The sequence below is a fragment of the Lepisma saccharinum genome, chromosome 22 (genome assembly GCF_977018435.1).
Source record: "Lepisma saccharinum chromosome 22, izLepSacc3.1, whole genome shotgun sequence".
Classification (NCBI taxonomy): domain Eukaryota; kingdom Metazoa; phylum Arthropoda; class Insecta; order Zygentoma; family Lepismatidae; genus Lepisma; species Lepisma saccharinum.
The window spans coordinates 15526612-15544212 of record NC_139250.1 but is presented as its reverse complement, the minus strand read 5'-3'; the positions used below and the strand labels follow the sequence as shown (position 1 = coordinate 15544212).

The 17601-nt window shown below is 40.5% G+C and overlaps 1 protein-coding gene across 5 annotated transcripts in view; it reads left to right on the top strand.

Moving 5' to 3' along the window:
* Positions 1–17601, top strand: part of LOC146004744 (uncharacterized) — a 632500-nt gene that overhangs the window by 367491 nt on the left and 247408 nt on the right. For all 5 annotated transcript variants that reach the window (XM_083143714.1, XM_083143712.1, XM_083143713.1 and 2 more), the window contains exons 4-6: positions 1122–1206; positions 7499–7986; positions 10848–10966. In XM_083143714.1, the coding sequence (XP_082999840.1) occupies positions 1122–1206; positions 7499–7986; positions 10848–10966 (692 nt within the window). The remainder of the gene's footprint in view (positions 1–1121; positions 1207–7498; positions 7987–10847; positions 10967–17601) is intronic.

Sequence of the window (17601 nt, the reverse complement as noted above, 5' to 3'; positions counted from 1 at the left end):
CATCTTCGCGTAGACAATGTAGGATAGTCCACATCTTCGCGTAGACACTGTAGGATAGTCATCTTCGCGTAGACAATGTAGGATAGTCCACATCTTCGCGTAGACAATGTAGAATAGTCCACATCTTCGCGTAGACAATGTAGGATAGTCCACATCTTCGCTTAGACAATGCAGGATAGTCCACATATTCGCGTAGACAATGTAGGATAGTCCACATCTTCGCGTAGACAATGTAGGTTAGTCCACATCTTCGCTTAGACAATGTAGGATAGTCCACATCTTTGCGTAGACAATGTAGGATAATCCACATCTTCGCGTAGATAATTTAGAATAGTCCACATCTTCGCGTAGACAATATGAGAAGTTCTTCTCCACAAGACCATAATACTTATTATAGTCACAATACGCGTACTTCTAATTCACCGAACGTTAATTGGTTCCGTTCTTGCTATGTCCCTGTAGTAGGACGTCGCATACAAAAGCAACGTAAGTTGGCTTTTTGCAAAGGTAGGTAAAGGTCAAGTTCCCCGTGCATATAGCATCGTGCCATGAAGGCATATTTAGGGAATGTGGGGCCCCACACATTTTTGATCTAGGATATTTTAGATGTGATGTGGTCAGCACCACGCTCCGCCTTTACCAATTGATTTGAGGCTGGGTGCGGAGACAAGGCCGGAAGAGTTCCGACCTTACATCACCTACCCCGGGAATCGAACCCGGGTCTCCCGCGTGGCAGTCAGACGCCCTACCGACTTGACCACCGCGGCTCCACCTAAGCATATAAATATAGGGTTATTCAAAATGATTGAGGGTTATTCAAAATGATTGTCGGGAATTTTCTTTCTGGACAGGTGAGGAAAAATGAAATTTGTAACCACGCCATTTGATGGAGAACTTCTCAACGTTTTCTTTCGTAATAGTCAGTGTTCTCTAGTTACGCATTAGTCCGCCAGGAGGCAGGTAAAGCGTAACACCAAAAACAAATGGGAATTAATCCATATTCTAGTCCTTAGGAACATTTTTTCCTATTCTTAACTCCAACCATGTCTTGGAAATTTCCTTCTATATCGCAGCGAGAGTGTTGTCAAGACATTAACGAAACCTCGTTTCCGTTTCCGCAGGAAATCCAGGCCAACAGGGGAAGGCAGAGCCATGCAAGCGGGAGGAGAAGTCGACCAGCCCGAGGAGCAGGAATTCAAGGATGAGGTATTTAACTTGCTTCTTTCTTCTTAAGGAAAACGAATTAATTAGCGCTAGCGTGCGGTTAAACAAGAGACAAAAGAAAGAAGGGAAACATACTTATCGCACTCTCGGTTAAATGTCATTACTTTCATGTCAGCCGTGTTAATTCACTGTGAATGTTTTGCGTTTCGGAACGTACTTTTTCAGTGATAAGACTACAGGAGACAAACATTGCACGTGTTGCTTTCGTTCACCTTTTTTTTCTCCCTTTCTTTCTTTGTTTTTCTTAAGTTTGATTTATATACATCGCGAATTTCTGACGTGTTTGAAGGTATACAGGGTGTACCAAAAGTTCCCTTACCCCCCCTTTGAATTGTAGACAAACCCGCAAAATGTTATTTTAACAGCATGCGTATGATGAGAGGATGGTATACCATTAAGTCAGACCAATGACTACCATTTACTCCAGAGGATCTGTGTGCACACCACAGTATTATTCGCCTCCAGGTGCGACGTGAAATCCTCCGTAATATAAGATGTCAGATCTGGATTTCAGGTGGCCATTTTAAGAGAATACCTCAATGATGTGTTCAGAGACAAATGGATTGGACGATATGGCAATTCTATGTTGCCCCATGTTGAAAATACTTTCCTTCGGAAAGTTGGGAACCAAGTTTCTTCCTGTGTGGGCTATGTTTATTCTCTCCCCAGCCAGGGAGGGACCAGGACGAAGGAATGCGAGAAGTGACAAATGAGCCCTGTATCCCTTCGACTGGACACGGTCCATCGTCGCCGAACTAATTTATGTAACATGTGGCAGAAACTGTAGGATCCAGAGAATGACCAGGAGATGCTGTTCTCACGGTTTGGTATAAACAACGCCGAACGATTTCATTGGGCCAGGGGGACACGTGATCCACCAAAAGCTACAGTTTTTGGGAAAATTTTTGGAAGAAAGGACAGTGTGTGACGAGACTTGAAATAGACATTACCCGCCAAGATGCGTTAAGAACATAAGAGTGGCCAGTAACTGATACGGTACGGAAGTGGGTTAAGACTCGTGTGATAAGAGTTCGAACCCGGGACAGTGAGGTACCATGAAGTTGTACACGTGTGTGTGGTAAAAGTGTCAGTTTGATTAAAGTGTCAATTGGAGACACGTTTTGGTTTATATGTGACAAGTGTATCCTTTTTATGACAAGTGTATCCTTTTCGTGTAAGTATGCTAGGTTTAGTTGTTCATTAATTAAATATGTTAAAAAATCTCTATTTGTTTCCCTTATCTGCAAGATTAAGAAATTAAGTATCTGATCACTGGTAAATGCAACGGGTAAACAAGACCAGGTAATGTTAGGTCGAGCTCTTGGCTCATAAATTTCCCTAGCTTCCCTGGCCGAATCCTGGAACGGACCGTTACTAACCCACCAAATCTGTTGTAACGAGAATCGCCAAATTTACCAGCACCTCTAAAATGGCCACCTCGAAGTCCAAATCTGACATCTTGTGATAATGCGCTATGGGGACACATCAAACAGAAAGTCGCCCATAATCGTTATCAGACAACTGGGGAACTTCAAGAAGCTGTTCGCAGTGCGTTTGCTTCTCTCACGCCAGCCAAGTTACGGAGGATTTCACATCGCACCTGGAGGCGAATAATACTGTGCCATGAAAATGGCGGTGTGCACACAGATCCTCTGGTCATTGGTCTGATTTAATGGTATACCATCCTCTCATCATACGCATGCTGTTAAAATAACATTTTGCAGGTTTGTCTACAATTCAGAGGGGGTAGTGGGACTTTTGGTACACCCTGTATAGAGCAGATGTTCATTGTTTGATTTTTGTAGTTGTATCCTGACAATCCTCCTCAAAGTTGGTTTATGTTGAACATGAATTCTTTGTCTATATACAGGGCGTTGCTGTTCAAAATCGAGCAACTTTCACAGCGTGTAGAAAACAAGAAGACGAACAATTTTCTCGGTAAAATTTTGCCCGTTGAGGTCTCTTTTCCACGCTCCGAGCCTCGAAGAACATTTCCAGTCCTGTTTGTGGCTCGGAGTTTCAAAGCGAGTCGTCAATGAGCAGAATGATACTAAGAATAGTTGCTCACCTGATTGTGCTCTACACACTGTAAAACCGGTCATATTGGCAAGAATGTTCAACCACGAGGCTGCCGGAGAGTCCTCTCCATACATACAGTCACGGACAGTTCTGGATTGTAACGATCCCATTGATTTGAGTGGAATCGTTACAACCCAGAACTGTCCGTGACTGTACATACGGTAGGCATCCCGGATGGCGTTGTGGTAACGTCGTGGCCTTGTCCCGGTTTCGATACCCGGTGGAGGCACATGCAGAGTGCCGGATCCCACTTTAAACTGTAGGTCCAATCCCGATTAGCCTTCCTCTGCATAAGCGGACTTTAAACAAATCAATCAACGTACATACGGTAAAGGGAAATAGGTAAATCTACGCCTGTTCTTTAGGTAGGGTGTAAAGGGGTAACCTTCCACGTAGTACACCCTGGACTGCATTTTGCAGACGACCGAGGCTCTGGCGACTGACCCCACCAGTATAATTTTGTGTGTTGTCCTCTGTTTTGTCCTTATGTGTGCTGAGTGCCTCTTTACAGCCTCAGCTTTTAACCGGTCAGAATATTTTAATATCTTAGTTACGACACGACATTACAGTTATGTTATTTTATTTTAGCTCTCGTAAGGGGCTGGACCCCGCATAAAGTAACGGGTGCAAAATAGTCTCAGTGCTGACACACCCAAAATTTTAAAGTCAAATTCATACCGAAGGGACAAGTACACAGTTTATTAAAAAAATAACGCTTTTTTAGTTAGTAGAGTCTGCATTTTTTTCTTTTGATAACTGGAATATGTTATCCTGGCTGTGTGATTGGTTGATTTTTGATCATGCTACCGAATTTCTCACCCTAGGCATGGGTGTTGTTTGTGAGGGTCAATTTCAACCATTTATTACTTATTTTCATGGTTGTAATTAGCCAAAAGCCAACCTCCGCGTCGGAGTGGTTAGCACAGCGCGCTACGACGTCAGCGCACATATCATCACTCATCCTCATCAAAATCAGCGATGTTAAGAACGCAAAAAAAAAAAAAAAAACTCACTTTTTCTGAGCACATTTCCGCAGTCACTAAGAGTTCCATGCGTATGGTGTGTCTACTCTATCGATTTACTGAAATATACAACCTGTCAGCACTTTTTACAAATATTTCGTTTCACCAAAAATTGAATACTGTTCTCCGATCTGGTCTATCGCATGCCCCTCAAATTTAGACACACTAAATTATGTTATAAGTTTCTTCCTGGCTAGGGTGACCAGACATATACAATCAAAAAAGATGACAGAGCATGGTGAAAAAGGAGGACAAAGTCACAAAAAAGAGGACACCAAAAAAAATGGCAACTCATTTTGCCATTACTCAAAATGTAATCAATGTAAAAAAAAACTACCAACACTTTGCTTATATATAATTCTGATGATTTTTTTCAATGATTTCTTCTTACCTTTAAGCAACGAAAGCAATCTCCTAATTAACACATGACAATTAGAACTAGGAATATATATATTTTGAAGCACAGAATTTTAATGTTTTTCCAATTCTTGGATATTAGATATCCTCATAAGTGAAAGCAAATGTAAGAGTAACATTTACTTCAACTTATTTCCAAAACCGAATTTAAAGCTTATGTAGTTTATATTGGGTCAAGAAATATGATTTTAATGCCACGAACATTTCTATCACTCTTTCAACAGCAGGAGAAAGTGACAGCGCTTTTGCAATTTACCTCATATTCGTTTATTTCATCCTTTAAAAACTGGATATTTTCTTGCAAGATCATTGATGAGTTTACACTTTCGCTTAGTTATTTCATAAAAGTAAACTTGATAGTCAAAATTCTCACTACGCGTTTCTCTATCGCGTATGTATGACTCGAAATTGAACTGGCCGACATCTGTGACGGAATGGTTAGCACACCGAGCAAGAGCGCCGGAGGTCCTGGGTTCGAATCTCAGACTGGGCATGTGTGTTTTTTGTGAGTATACGTTCATCAAGATCATCATATCATCACTCATCCTCATCTTCGCGATTAGCCAAAAGTGGCAGAAAAGTGAATTAAAATAAACCATATCAATCAATCAAAAGAAACTGCTCAGACTACATGTGTTTCGCAAGGCTCATACAAGTTGGAATAATACGCACTAATGACTAGGCGTGTGCGGGACAGAACATTTTTTGGTTGGGACGGGATTTTTTTTTTTTAAATCCCGACCTTCGGGACGGGAAGAATTCGCAAATTCCGACCAAGCCGAAAAATGTGCGGGACGGGATATGTTAAAAATTTCGCGATGCTGGGGAAATCACGAATTTTGCACGTAATTTTCCCTTAAGGTTTTTTTCTGAAATTTCTTAAACAAAAGCTAACAATTTCTGAGAAGTGTCAAGACACTTACAATGCAAAAAACATCAACAATTAACCACTTTCAAAAATGACCATTTGGAAGTTCCCGACTTTTCGGGATCCCGAGCACTCGGAAAATACCGAATGGTCATTTTAAAAACTCGTTAATTCTCGAAGTTTTCTGCATTGTAAATGTCTGGAACTTCTCGGAAAATGTTAGTTTTATTTCAGAAATGCAAAAACAATCACTTAAGGTGAAAATGACGTGTAGAATTCGAGATTTCCAGAGCTTCGGAAAATTTCGAACATCTTCGGTCCCGAAAATTTCCGGGAAATTGCAAGTTTTTCCCGTCCCGAATGTCGGTATTTGAAAATTTTCCAGTCCAGATCCCGTCCCTACAAAAAAAATTGTCCCGCACACCTCTACCTACTGATCACTCAGTCGGGAAAGTGATCTTGTTCAGCTCCCAGATGCTAGGTGAGCATTGCTTGAATACTTAATGCGCCCCAAGTGATATGATGATCCTTATGTGTGGAAGCATTCTCTATGCAGCATATTTGCTACGGTCGATGCTATACTCTCCCCCCCCCAAAAGGGAGGACATTTACTGTTTTCTAAAAAATCCGCGCGGACCCCGGACAGACACTTAAAAAGGAGGACATGTGCGGATAAAAGAGGACGTCTGGTCACCCTATTCCTGGCCATTGTTCGCCACCGAATTCCATCCACAAAACACTTGCATAAGTCCATCCTTCTGAAAATGCTAAATATCCATACCCCTCACGATAGAGACATACTTGCAGATTATATATTCCTCCATAAAATAACCAATGGGAACATTAGAAGTGATGGGCTTCTCCCGGAAATTCATTTTCGAGTGCCGTCTCGCAGCACAAGGAGCACTCAGCTTTTCACATATCAGATCCAGCGTTCTCTGTTGCACAGACTATTCGGCCAGAAGGCTATTGTGTAACAATATGTAAATCACTTTATCACATATATGTATTTTAGTTTATGTTGATATTCTTTATTGTTACTTCCTATTATTATTTTTACTGTTATTTTCCATTGTCTTTACATTCCTATGTAAAATGGCTAACGCTGTATTTGGAATTATCTGGCAAATAAATAAATAAATAACGAAAATAAAATACAATTAAGATTATCCAAAAGTAGCAGAGAAGTGACGCTAAATTTATAAGAATATCAATTTGTGATTTTTTTTGTTTTCGTTGCTGAATTTTGGGGGATACCATAAGGCTCCTGGGAAAAATAACATTACTTTGTTCAAACACAATACGCAATGCAAAAAAAAGCACGGTCAATTTTGTCCCTTGCTGTTAGTCAGCTAAATCTGTAATTTCGAATAGTTTCCACTGCTATTATTGTTTTTCTTGTATGTACGCATTGCATGCATTGTAGAATTTTTTCCCGTAGTTTACGGTTATTACAAGCATAGGAAAACAGTTTTTCGTTGTGACGTTTCAGGAGAACACACGCTCCCTTCATCAGACATTTATCTTCATTTTGACTAAAGATACAGTTATAACAATGGTTAGCAATTTTTTAAACAAAAAGAATCCGTTATATAATGGATGTTGTCAATGTTACATTGTTGTAATATAGCAACTTAACTGTGAGAAGGAGCAGTCTGTTTTATTTTTATTTCAGATAAAAATATTTATCTGAAAAAATAAAGAAATTGCTAACCATTGTTATGACTGTATCTTTAGTCAGAATGAAAATAAATGTCTGATGAAGAGAGCGTGTGTTCTCCTGAAACGTCAGAACGAAAAACTGTTTTCTTATGCTTGGAATAACCGTAAACTACAGGAAAATAATGCTATTATTGTGGTTGTAAAACGAATATTTTTATTTTTGCAGCACTGACAGGCGTAGATCGCGTAGCGCCATCATCGTAGGCACGCCCCTGTCGCGCAGCTCCCCCCGCCCCGGAGACGCGTCAGGGGAGTCCTCGGAGAAAAGCGATGTGGAGCGACGCGCCGAGCGTGTCGCTCGCTACAAGGAAGAGCGTCGGCGACAGCTCGCCTGCCAGTACGGGGATCGAGACCCTTCCTCCAGCGAGGACATCCCGAGCCTCGTCGACCAGCAACAGTCCTACCTTCGACACTCCAAGAGGAAGAAGGAGGAAGAGGATAGCTTATCGACGACGACGGAAACGACGTCTATCTCCAACTCCACTCCCGTCGCCGGTGGCGCCGCAGCTTCGCCCCGTCGCCGTTTCATCACTCGGGAGAGCTCGGGGTCCGAAGAGCCGAAAAGTATCGACGCCGCATCCAATCGAGTACGAACGACCAAAGCGTCCAGGTTGAGGGCCGCTGTCACTTCCACGTCTTCTCCTACAAGTACAGGTATGAATTTTCAAAAATCATTTTGTGTAACTTCATATTGGACCATATTGGTGGTGACGTCACCAGCAGGCAACTGACCAAGATTGAGTCCAAGCAAACCCTTCACGTGCTGTTTCCCTATACATGCAATCGCATGATACAACTTTTAAAATTTTGACATCAGTTATAAACTGTTTGTCGTACATCAATGAAAAGGCGAGATTTTGGAGAATACGTCTATATTGCACATACCTTACAGAGGATATGGTAAAGAATATTTGTAGTAAGGTAATCATGCTTTTTAAAAAAGTAGAACGACCCGTCCCGGTTCCGAAGCTCAACTTCTGTCGCGATGTCTGCTGGGCTTCCAGCAGCCTCACGTGACCGCAGTGGCAACTCTTATTGGCTGCAGTTTCCGAATCAGAAAGCGGCTAGGTGCATCCGCTTTATTTGATTTCTTACTCCCGTTATTCCTTACCTTATCATCTAGTTTGATTTCGCGTTTTAAGTCCACTTTATGCACAGTAAGGCTAATCGGGACTGGACCTACAGTTTAAAGTGAGATCCGAACCACTATGTGCCTCCACTGGAATCGAACCCGGGACTCCTTGATTACAAGGCGACGATGCTACGACTGCACCATCGTGGAGGCCCCCTTATCCTCTACAAAGTATCTCATCTTTACATTGATGTAAGATACACACCACAATTTTGTTTCATCTGTCGTCACAATTTCAGATGTTGCCACTTTCGATCGAAAATTTATTGCTATCGCATGGGGAAACACACGTGACGGGTGGACTCAATGTGACGTCACAGTAATATGGTCCAATTTGCTTTGTGCTCTTGTCAGCCCTGGCTGCATTAAGGTGATTTTATATACCTATGGCGGAAATTTGATAAGCTTTCTCACGTCTGTGTAAGCTTTGGTCACGATTATCTCGAGAACCAGTCTGCAGAAAATTTACAAATTTTACCTTAACACCGAGAAAGGATGTTTCTAGAGAACCACTTTTTGATATTTTCATTTACTGCATTACGGTCCCGAAAACTAATTAATTTTACTCGTGAAATTCCTTGACAAGGCAGCGCTGCTGACAGCTGGCGGGCTCACCGCAGAACCTCGCTATCGCCAGACGAGTTGGTAGAAAGAATGCTGGAACAGGGGTGGTTTCATCCTGCCGTACAGCCAACGGCAGATATAATTGTAGGCAATTTTACACCACGGTATGTCCGTAGCAAATTTCATTACATCATGGCCACTAGTTTGATTTTTATAAGCGAAAATCAAGGGCCGAGAGCGAGTTTTCCCTGCCACTACTCGCACCACAAAACTCTGCCGCCGGCATTGCTCTTGCGCAATCTACTAGCCTTTTGTTTCATTTGTCGACTATAACTTTATTCACATATGACGTCAAGACCCTGACGACCTTCCCATGTGAATAGCAGCACGCGTCACTCTGTGACAAATATGGGAATCGGGCTCGTCGCCTTTCCTCGAAAATATCAGACACGCTAATGCCTCTTGCTACATTTCCTTATGCCTTGTTTGCATATGCAAGAGGCATTCTTATCTGTGGGAAGGTTATAATGTGCTTTTATGGACCAATAAACATTACGCGGAAATAATCTTTGTGGATAACGACGATCTGGGTAGGAATAATCAGTGTTATGACGCACAAATCAAGGATGCCATATTTCTTCACTCTATCGGTCAGGAAAGATTCATAACTTTTATGTATCCGTTGATTTTTGTATCTTATTATGCTATCCTCTGTAAAGTATATTGGTAGGACTATGGGAGCTTTCAGACCGCAATAACAAGCGACACGGACATTTCCAGTCTGTAAGAAACCGTTCCAATAAGTTGGGCGAAAATAAATAAACCATGATTATACAGGGTGATCCGTTTGAGATGTCAGAAAGGTAAACCTTTATACACAAGAAGTTAATGTACGTATCTGTGAGCAGTTTGTTGTAATATAAGCACAAAGGATGTAAGTTTCGAATGAGTGGAGGTTTTCTGACTTCAGCTGCGTGGCGGCAGTAGCATGCATGTAATACTCGAACATTTCGCATACCATACGACATACTGTGTGCGCTGTTGTCCCGTGATCACCTTTGTTACCATGCACATTAGCGCCGCCATGTGGCTGAAGTGTGTAAACCTCCACTCATTCGAAACTTACATCCTTTGTGCTTATATATAGCCTGAGGTGAAACACGTCTGTTAGTGACACGTGACAGCAACAGTGTTGCCAGTGTCCCTTGTAATATTGTGAAAACATCGATTTTTGGAACAGCCCATTTATTCTTTTGTGTAATGTTTTTGAAACTTCGTCAAAGTTCTTTTTCTGTCAAATTCAATAGATGACCATCCAAAGTGTTCGTTGGTATTGTGAAATGTTGCAATAATTTACCTCAAAAAAAAAAAAAAAAAAGTTTCCGCCTTTGGCAACACTTTGCTTATTTGTTATTAAAACATGCATGTTCTTACATATGTTTGTCTCTCCAAATTTTCCCAATATACAGGGCATTCTCTTGGCAGAATTCCGTTATACGGTCGTAAACACAGGGTTGCGTGACTTTTCGGACACTGTATTACAATAAACTGCTCACAGATACGTACATTAACTTCTTGTGTATAAAGGTTTACTTTTCTGACATCTCAAATGGATCACCCTGTAGAACAAATGCTAAACAAGTATATTTTAATTTTAGTACTTTGTCTTTAGGGTAAGCGTGTCCCCCTAAATACACCATTGTTTGTAATATATTTTCATGTTTCTGGGCTTAAATATATCGAAATAAAACAAGTTTAGCTTCTATAAATGATAAAAAATTGAGGAAGAACGCATTTACCATCCTTAATTATTTTGCAGATGCAGGGAACAAGGAATCGCCAAGACCGAAACGTTATTCGCTCACCCCTTCCCACTCCAGGAAGAACATCACCAGTTCCAGCCCTGCCTCGGTGGAACAAACAACGAACAGCAAAGAGGTGAGCGAGCCAAGGCATCATTTCCATTTTGCTGTGAATGTCTGACAACATTTTACAAGACACGTGGCTAGTCTACACCAGCTTCATGACTTCCATTCCATTTGTATTGAGTTCATTAACAATGTGTGCATAGGCGTGCGCAGACCCTCTGATTAAGGGTGGGGGGCCAGAAGCCTTGATGAAAGTTCAGTCGGAGAAAGAAAAAGCTCATTCCATCTCACGGTTTTATTGTATTGAAGGGTACAAAACAGGGGCGTATATAGCGTATGTCCGGACCCAACAAAAATCACTTTATTAGAAGAATTGCAGCTTCCGTGTCACAAAAGTTCTCTTTCCCCCCCCTCCTTTATTTTTCTTATCTGTGGTTCAGACTAATTTACATATAAGCATGGGCGTCGCCAGAAATCTTTGCAGGGGGAGTCGGGCTAATGATAAAAGTTGAATAGTAGAAAGATAATAAGTATTATTACCACGGTTATAAATATTATTATACAATAATAAATATTATAAACTAACAAAAATGAATTTTATTCGAAATGATAATAATAATAATAATTATTATTATTATACAAATGGGGAGACTCGATCCACCAAACAAGTGAATACCAGCACAACTATTACAACAGATTTGGTGGTTTATTAACGGTCCGTTCCAGGATTCGGCCAGGGAAGCTAGGGGAATTTATGAGCCAAGAGCTCGACCTAACGTTACCTGGTCTTGTTTACCCGTTGCACTTACCAGTGATCAGATACTTAATTTCTTAATCTTGCAGATAAGGGAAACAAATATAGATTTTAACATATTTAATTAATAAAGACATAAACCTAACATACTTACACAAGCAAAAGGATACACTTGTTACACATGATTGGCGCTTATCGCCACACACGACTGTATACTTATAGCACAATACTGTCCCGGGTTCGAACTCTTATGCACACACTCTACCGTGTAAGTTACTGGCACACTCTCTATTCCAAGTCTCGTCACACACTGTCCCTTCTTCAAACTGTTTCCCAAAAACTGTAGCTTTTGGTGGATCACGTGTCCCCCTGGCCCAATGAGATTGTCCGGCATCGTTTTGACCAAGTCGTGGGAACAGCATCCCCTAGACGTTCTCTGGATCCTCCAGTTTCTGCCACATGTTCCCTAAATGAGTTCAGCGACGATGGGCAGTATCCAGTCGAAGGGATACAGGGCCCATTTGTCACTTCTCGCATTCCTTCGTTCTGGTCACTCCCTGGCTGGGGAGGGAAGCAACGTAGCCCACACAGAAAGAAACATAGTTCCCAACTTTCCGAAGGAAAGTATTTTCAACATGGAGCAACATAGAATTGCTATACTATTTTCTATTATTTCTTTTGCATTTTATGCAGTTAGTAACTGAAATGCATTCTGATATTAACTTTTGCACGTCTCGTCCAAGAAAAGGCTTTAATTATTAGGGGGATTTTTTTTCATTACGTTTGTTGTGTGACCTCTCACGTACAACTGTAATTATTATAATTTTGAAAACTGTGGAACTATTTGGATGAAATGGTAGAATATAACCTTGTTCCAGTATTTTTCACTCAATGTTTTCGATCCAATGCATTTTTACTTTGATTTTTCTGTTCGAATACTAACTAAATGAACTTTAATTCTGTTCATCACAATAAGAGTCACAAACTGTCGGCTTTCTTGTATCTTTAAATAAATGATGTAAATTTTCAGGGGGTGTCCACCGACCCGTTCGACCACCCCCCCCCCTCTCCCGACGCTCATGCATATAGGCAAGATTGCGCAAAACAGATTCAAAACAACTATGCATAATTTAATCAATTCCAACTTGTGACCAATTTATCCTGCGACTATATAGTAATGAATAAAATCCGTGAGTCTTAATAACAAGTAATTTGAGATAGTCCAATTATATAGGAAATAAACCTGCCATAGATGCTTGGAACTTTCGTCGGCTTGAAAATACTGTATTTGTTTTTTACAGTTAATAATGTTTACTACTCTACACTAAAGTTCTAAGAGAGTATTAGTAGGTGCAAATGCCCCCCTTGTACTCCCCGTGCGCACGCCTATGGGTGTGTGTGACCCATACTGATATTCCGGGATATAAGGGGTGACTCTTTTAATTGTCTTATTACTAGGGCTCGTAAGTTGATTACCTAAAAATATTTAAAGAAATGACCTGTAGAATAACATTAATATTATTTTAAAAAGACCTAAACATAATAATGAAAGCTTTATTTTTCATAAATTACAAAAGAGTAATATTATTTATCTTGTAGTCTACGGTTATTGCAAGCATAAAAACACAGTTTTTCGTTGTGACGTTTCAGGAGAACACACGCTCCCTTCATCAGACATTTATTTTTAGTTTGATTAAAGATACAGTTATAACAATGGTTAAGATTTTTTAAAATAAAAAAGAGTAATGGGAAACATAGATATGAATGTCTGGGAAGCTTCGTTCATTGCAGAAGAACACTGGAATAAATTAAATAATGAAAATGGTAACATAGACCCACTATGGAGTTTTGTTTTTCATAAGTGGAGTAAGCCACCATCTTTAAAATTTAATGTAACAGAAAACATCAAGAAACTCTGTGAAAGCAATGATGATTTTGAATTGCCTGATGATATTTGGGATTCATAATATTTTTTAATAAAAATAATGTAAATAATGTGATCAAAATTTTTATCTGATATAAAAATTAAACAGACTGCTTGTTTTTTCACAGTTATGTTGCTATTTTGCAACAATGTAACATTGACAACATCCATTGTATAACGGATTCTCTTTTTTATTTAAAAAATTGCTAACCATTGTTATAACTGTATCTTTAGTCAAACTAAAAATAAATGTGTGTTCTCCTGAAACGTCACAACGAGAAACTGTGTTTTTATGCTGTAATAACCGTAGACTATAAGAGAAATAACTCTAGAATGCAAGCAATACGTATATACAAGAAAAACTACAACAGAGTAGTTGAATAATTAGACAAAACCCGTTGTTTGGTGTTCTAAAACTTCTGAAGCAAAAGGGGGAGGGGGATAAGGGATATAATTCTTTATTTTTACTTCAAGGTAAGTTATTCACCTCCTTTCAGAGTGTGTCTTGCACAATACAATAGTCGGTCAGCATCTGAAAAGACAGTTGTGTTTCGCGTACATGAAATTATATAATATATATATTTTTTATATTGTGACTAAAAGTCGTCCCCCGTGACGAGAGTGGTTAGCACATCGCGCTACGACGCTAGGAGTCCCGGGTTCGAATCCTTGCCTGGGCATGGATGTTTGTGAGTGTTCATTCATCATATCATCACTCATCTCCATCTTCGCAAATTAGCCAAAAGTGGCACAAAAGCGAAGTAAAATAAAGCAAATCAATCAATATTATGACTAAAACAAAACCCAAGATTAAAGCGATTTTATATATACACACACAATGGAACCTCAAAGTGGGCTTCACAGAAAGTATTTTAAGTGCTGGAGGAAAAATAAATATACCACAATTAATAATGTAATCCATTGCCAAACTTTCAGTTCAAAATATTGTGCATTTCCATTGACCGTATTTTCCATTAATGGCCAACATCTCAGGAAATTTAAATACATAAATTATGCTAGCAAATGCTTTGAAATTCACGATACAACAGGGGAAAAGAAGCCTGTGCATAAAGTGGACTTAAAATAATCAATCAACAGGGAAGAAGAAAATAATCCTCAAAAATGAAGAAAAATGCAATAAAGACGGCAAAAAAAATGCTGGAAAATGACCTAAGAGCCATAAAAGGCCGAGAATGCAAAATAAAAACAATATTTTCTGGTTCTAACTTATGGGAAACGGACTGATATCGGGTGTAGTATTATTTTCAAGGCTCAGAAGAAAAGATGATTTTTCAACTTCCGACACCTACTTTTTACACTGTGTATTCAGCTTCCATTAGTTGTGGCTTAAGTTTTTGATGACGCGTTTCCAGACCGGGGTTCCTTATATCTAGGGACATTGAATTTTCGCGATGCTCGAAATCGCGAAATGTGGAAAAAAGATGCAATTTTGAACATTCTGCACGTAACTACACCCCCAATGATGAAATATGCATGAGTTTTATTCGCGAAGTAATGCGAAATGTGTGCTTTTCCACGAAATGAACGCTTTTCGCGAAATAACCGTGAAATATCATCAAATTAAGTAAAAAACACGCAAAAACCGTGTAATGATGCGATCATTACTGGATCCTTTTTATGTTATAAATTGTATATGGCTATGTATTCCTGTACTTTTGGGTTCTTGGCCGTTGGGGAGCGGTAAGTTTCCAGTAACGGTTTAGGTCATTAGCGGGGCCTATAAATAGGAAGGGCAGAGGAGCAGTCGGTCTCAGATGTTTGGCGGAGTACAGCAATGTAAGAGGTATCTTTTTCTCTGAGGGGAGCGCCTGGGCGAGCTTTCTTTCCTTATTATGTGAACCGACGGCGGGGATGTTAACTTTCTTTCTTTTAATACACACACTTGCTCTTTTCACATTATTCCAATAGTTTATTTCATGTGGGAAACCGGGTACACAACACACATACCTTCAGCCACCTTTTCTGGTACTGAGGGTTATATTTTTTTTTTTACTCGTGGAGCCAGTGGCTACGCGAGTCTACACACTCTCTTCGGGAAGGGGGGACAGGGCACACCGGAATGTAATTTTGTGAATAACGGCCAAGAATTAACTTCTGTAAATATATTATGAATAAACCTATATATATCTAAAAGGAAATGGGCGTTAAGTTGTAATTTGAAGAGGTACGTGTCTATTGCCTAAACTAGCATCCACAGAACTTCAGGTACTGCAAGTTTTGAACCTCGGGACAAGGATTCAAAAATGTATGGTAGTGTATATTGTGTATGTTGCTGAGAATCAGCTTAAAAGCACAAAATATACCGTTACATACTGGGGGCTCGTCCGGGATATTTTTTTGTGAAAAGTACTGAAGGCATTAGTTATTGTGAAGTGGAAAGAAAATAATAGAAGACAAAATGGCAATTCAAATAGACAGGGAGCTCATTAGCAAGTTGCTAGGTAATACGAACTTGGAAGGAAGGCGTGAGGAAGATATTGTGGGGGAACTTCAGAGACTTTCTCTAAATGTTACACAAGGAACTTCGATAAGGACCGGCGAGGAAAAAATGAGCAAAATCTTGGAAAAAAGCAACATTAACATTCCGATCTTTAAGGGAAACGTCGGCGATGTAAGTCCACACGATTATTTATATGAATTACGCAGTTATCAGGAAATCATGGAAATTGGGGATACTTTTCTCTTAGATAGAATCTTGCCGCTTTCGTTGAAGGAAATCGCTGCAGATTGGTTCAGATTTTCGAGACCATTCGGCACTTTTAGGGAATTTGAGAAGGCGTTCTTGGAAGAATTCTTTAGTGTCGATTACGACTCGGAAATAGCAAGGATCATTCAGAACAATTACCAGTCACCAGACCAGTCTCTTCTTGCATTTATTCGACACACCAGGAAGCTTTTTGCAATGAGGGAGAAACGGGGAACAGAAGACGAGGTCATCCAGCACGTTTTGAAATTTTCCCACCCTAAATTCAGAACGCACCTGTACGATAGAACCTTTGCAACCTTGAAAGATCTGGAGATTCGCGCTATGGACATTCAAAAGAGATTGTATTCAGAAGCCCTGTACTATTGTCCAGAACTGAGGGACAACAGTTCGCCGCATCTGTCTGCCATGCCGACTTCAGCGAGTGGCACAAGGCAATTAGCAGCCGCGGGGACAATGAACACTTTCGGCCGCGTGGGAACAGAAGTATCAATGAGTGCCATAAATCCGGGTCTTTTCAACCGCTTGAGCCTTTCCGGGAATATTGGAACCCCATCGAGAGCAGAAGAACCGGCGAGGAGAAGAGGGTATGATGGTCAGCAGAAGGGCGCCACCTGTGCCGTCTCTAAAGATACCGTTAGACCAGAACAGATAACTCCGGTTCTTGCACACGTAGAAGGAAAGCAAAACAGGGGGAGGAATAGGGAAATACGTAACTGCAGAAATTTCACTTCTGGCGACAAAAAAACGTTAGTCACCTGTAAGGTTCAGGGAAAGGACTTCACGCTATATTTGGATTCTGGTGCGTCTGTGAGCACCGTGTCTGTTGAGATCGCAAGAGAACTGGAAAAACAAGGAAATAAGATTAACAATAAACGTATTAATATTTCTTTGGCAGTAGGCTCTGTACAATCATGTGGGGAAATGTATCTTACTGTACATTTGAATGGGATGAAATTTAAGCATAAATTCGTCGTTCTGCGCAATTGTTTCACGGGATTTATCGCAGGTCGTGGGTTCATAAGGAAGGCCGGCATATCGCTACATTTGAAGCAGGGAGGCTACTGTTTTGAGGACAGTAACGTCATTCATTTATTTTCTGCGGAGAAGAGGGAAGTGGGAAAGAGGCTTCCGTTCTCGCAGCAGGGGAGGACGTCGACTGTGGAAGCTGGAGCTGGGCTAACCGCGACGATGACTGCGACGATGGGAAATTGCAAACCACACCCCGAAACTGAGGACATGATTGACCGTGTGGAATGTTCGACTGACACTGTGCAGAAATCAGTTGCAGATTTCAGCGCT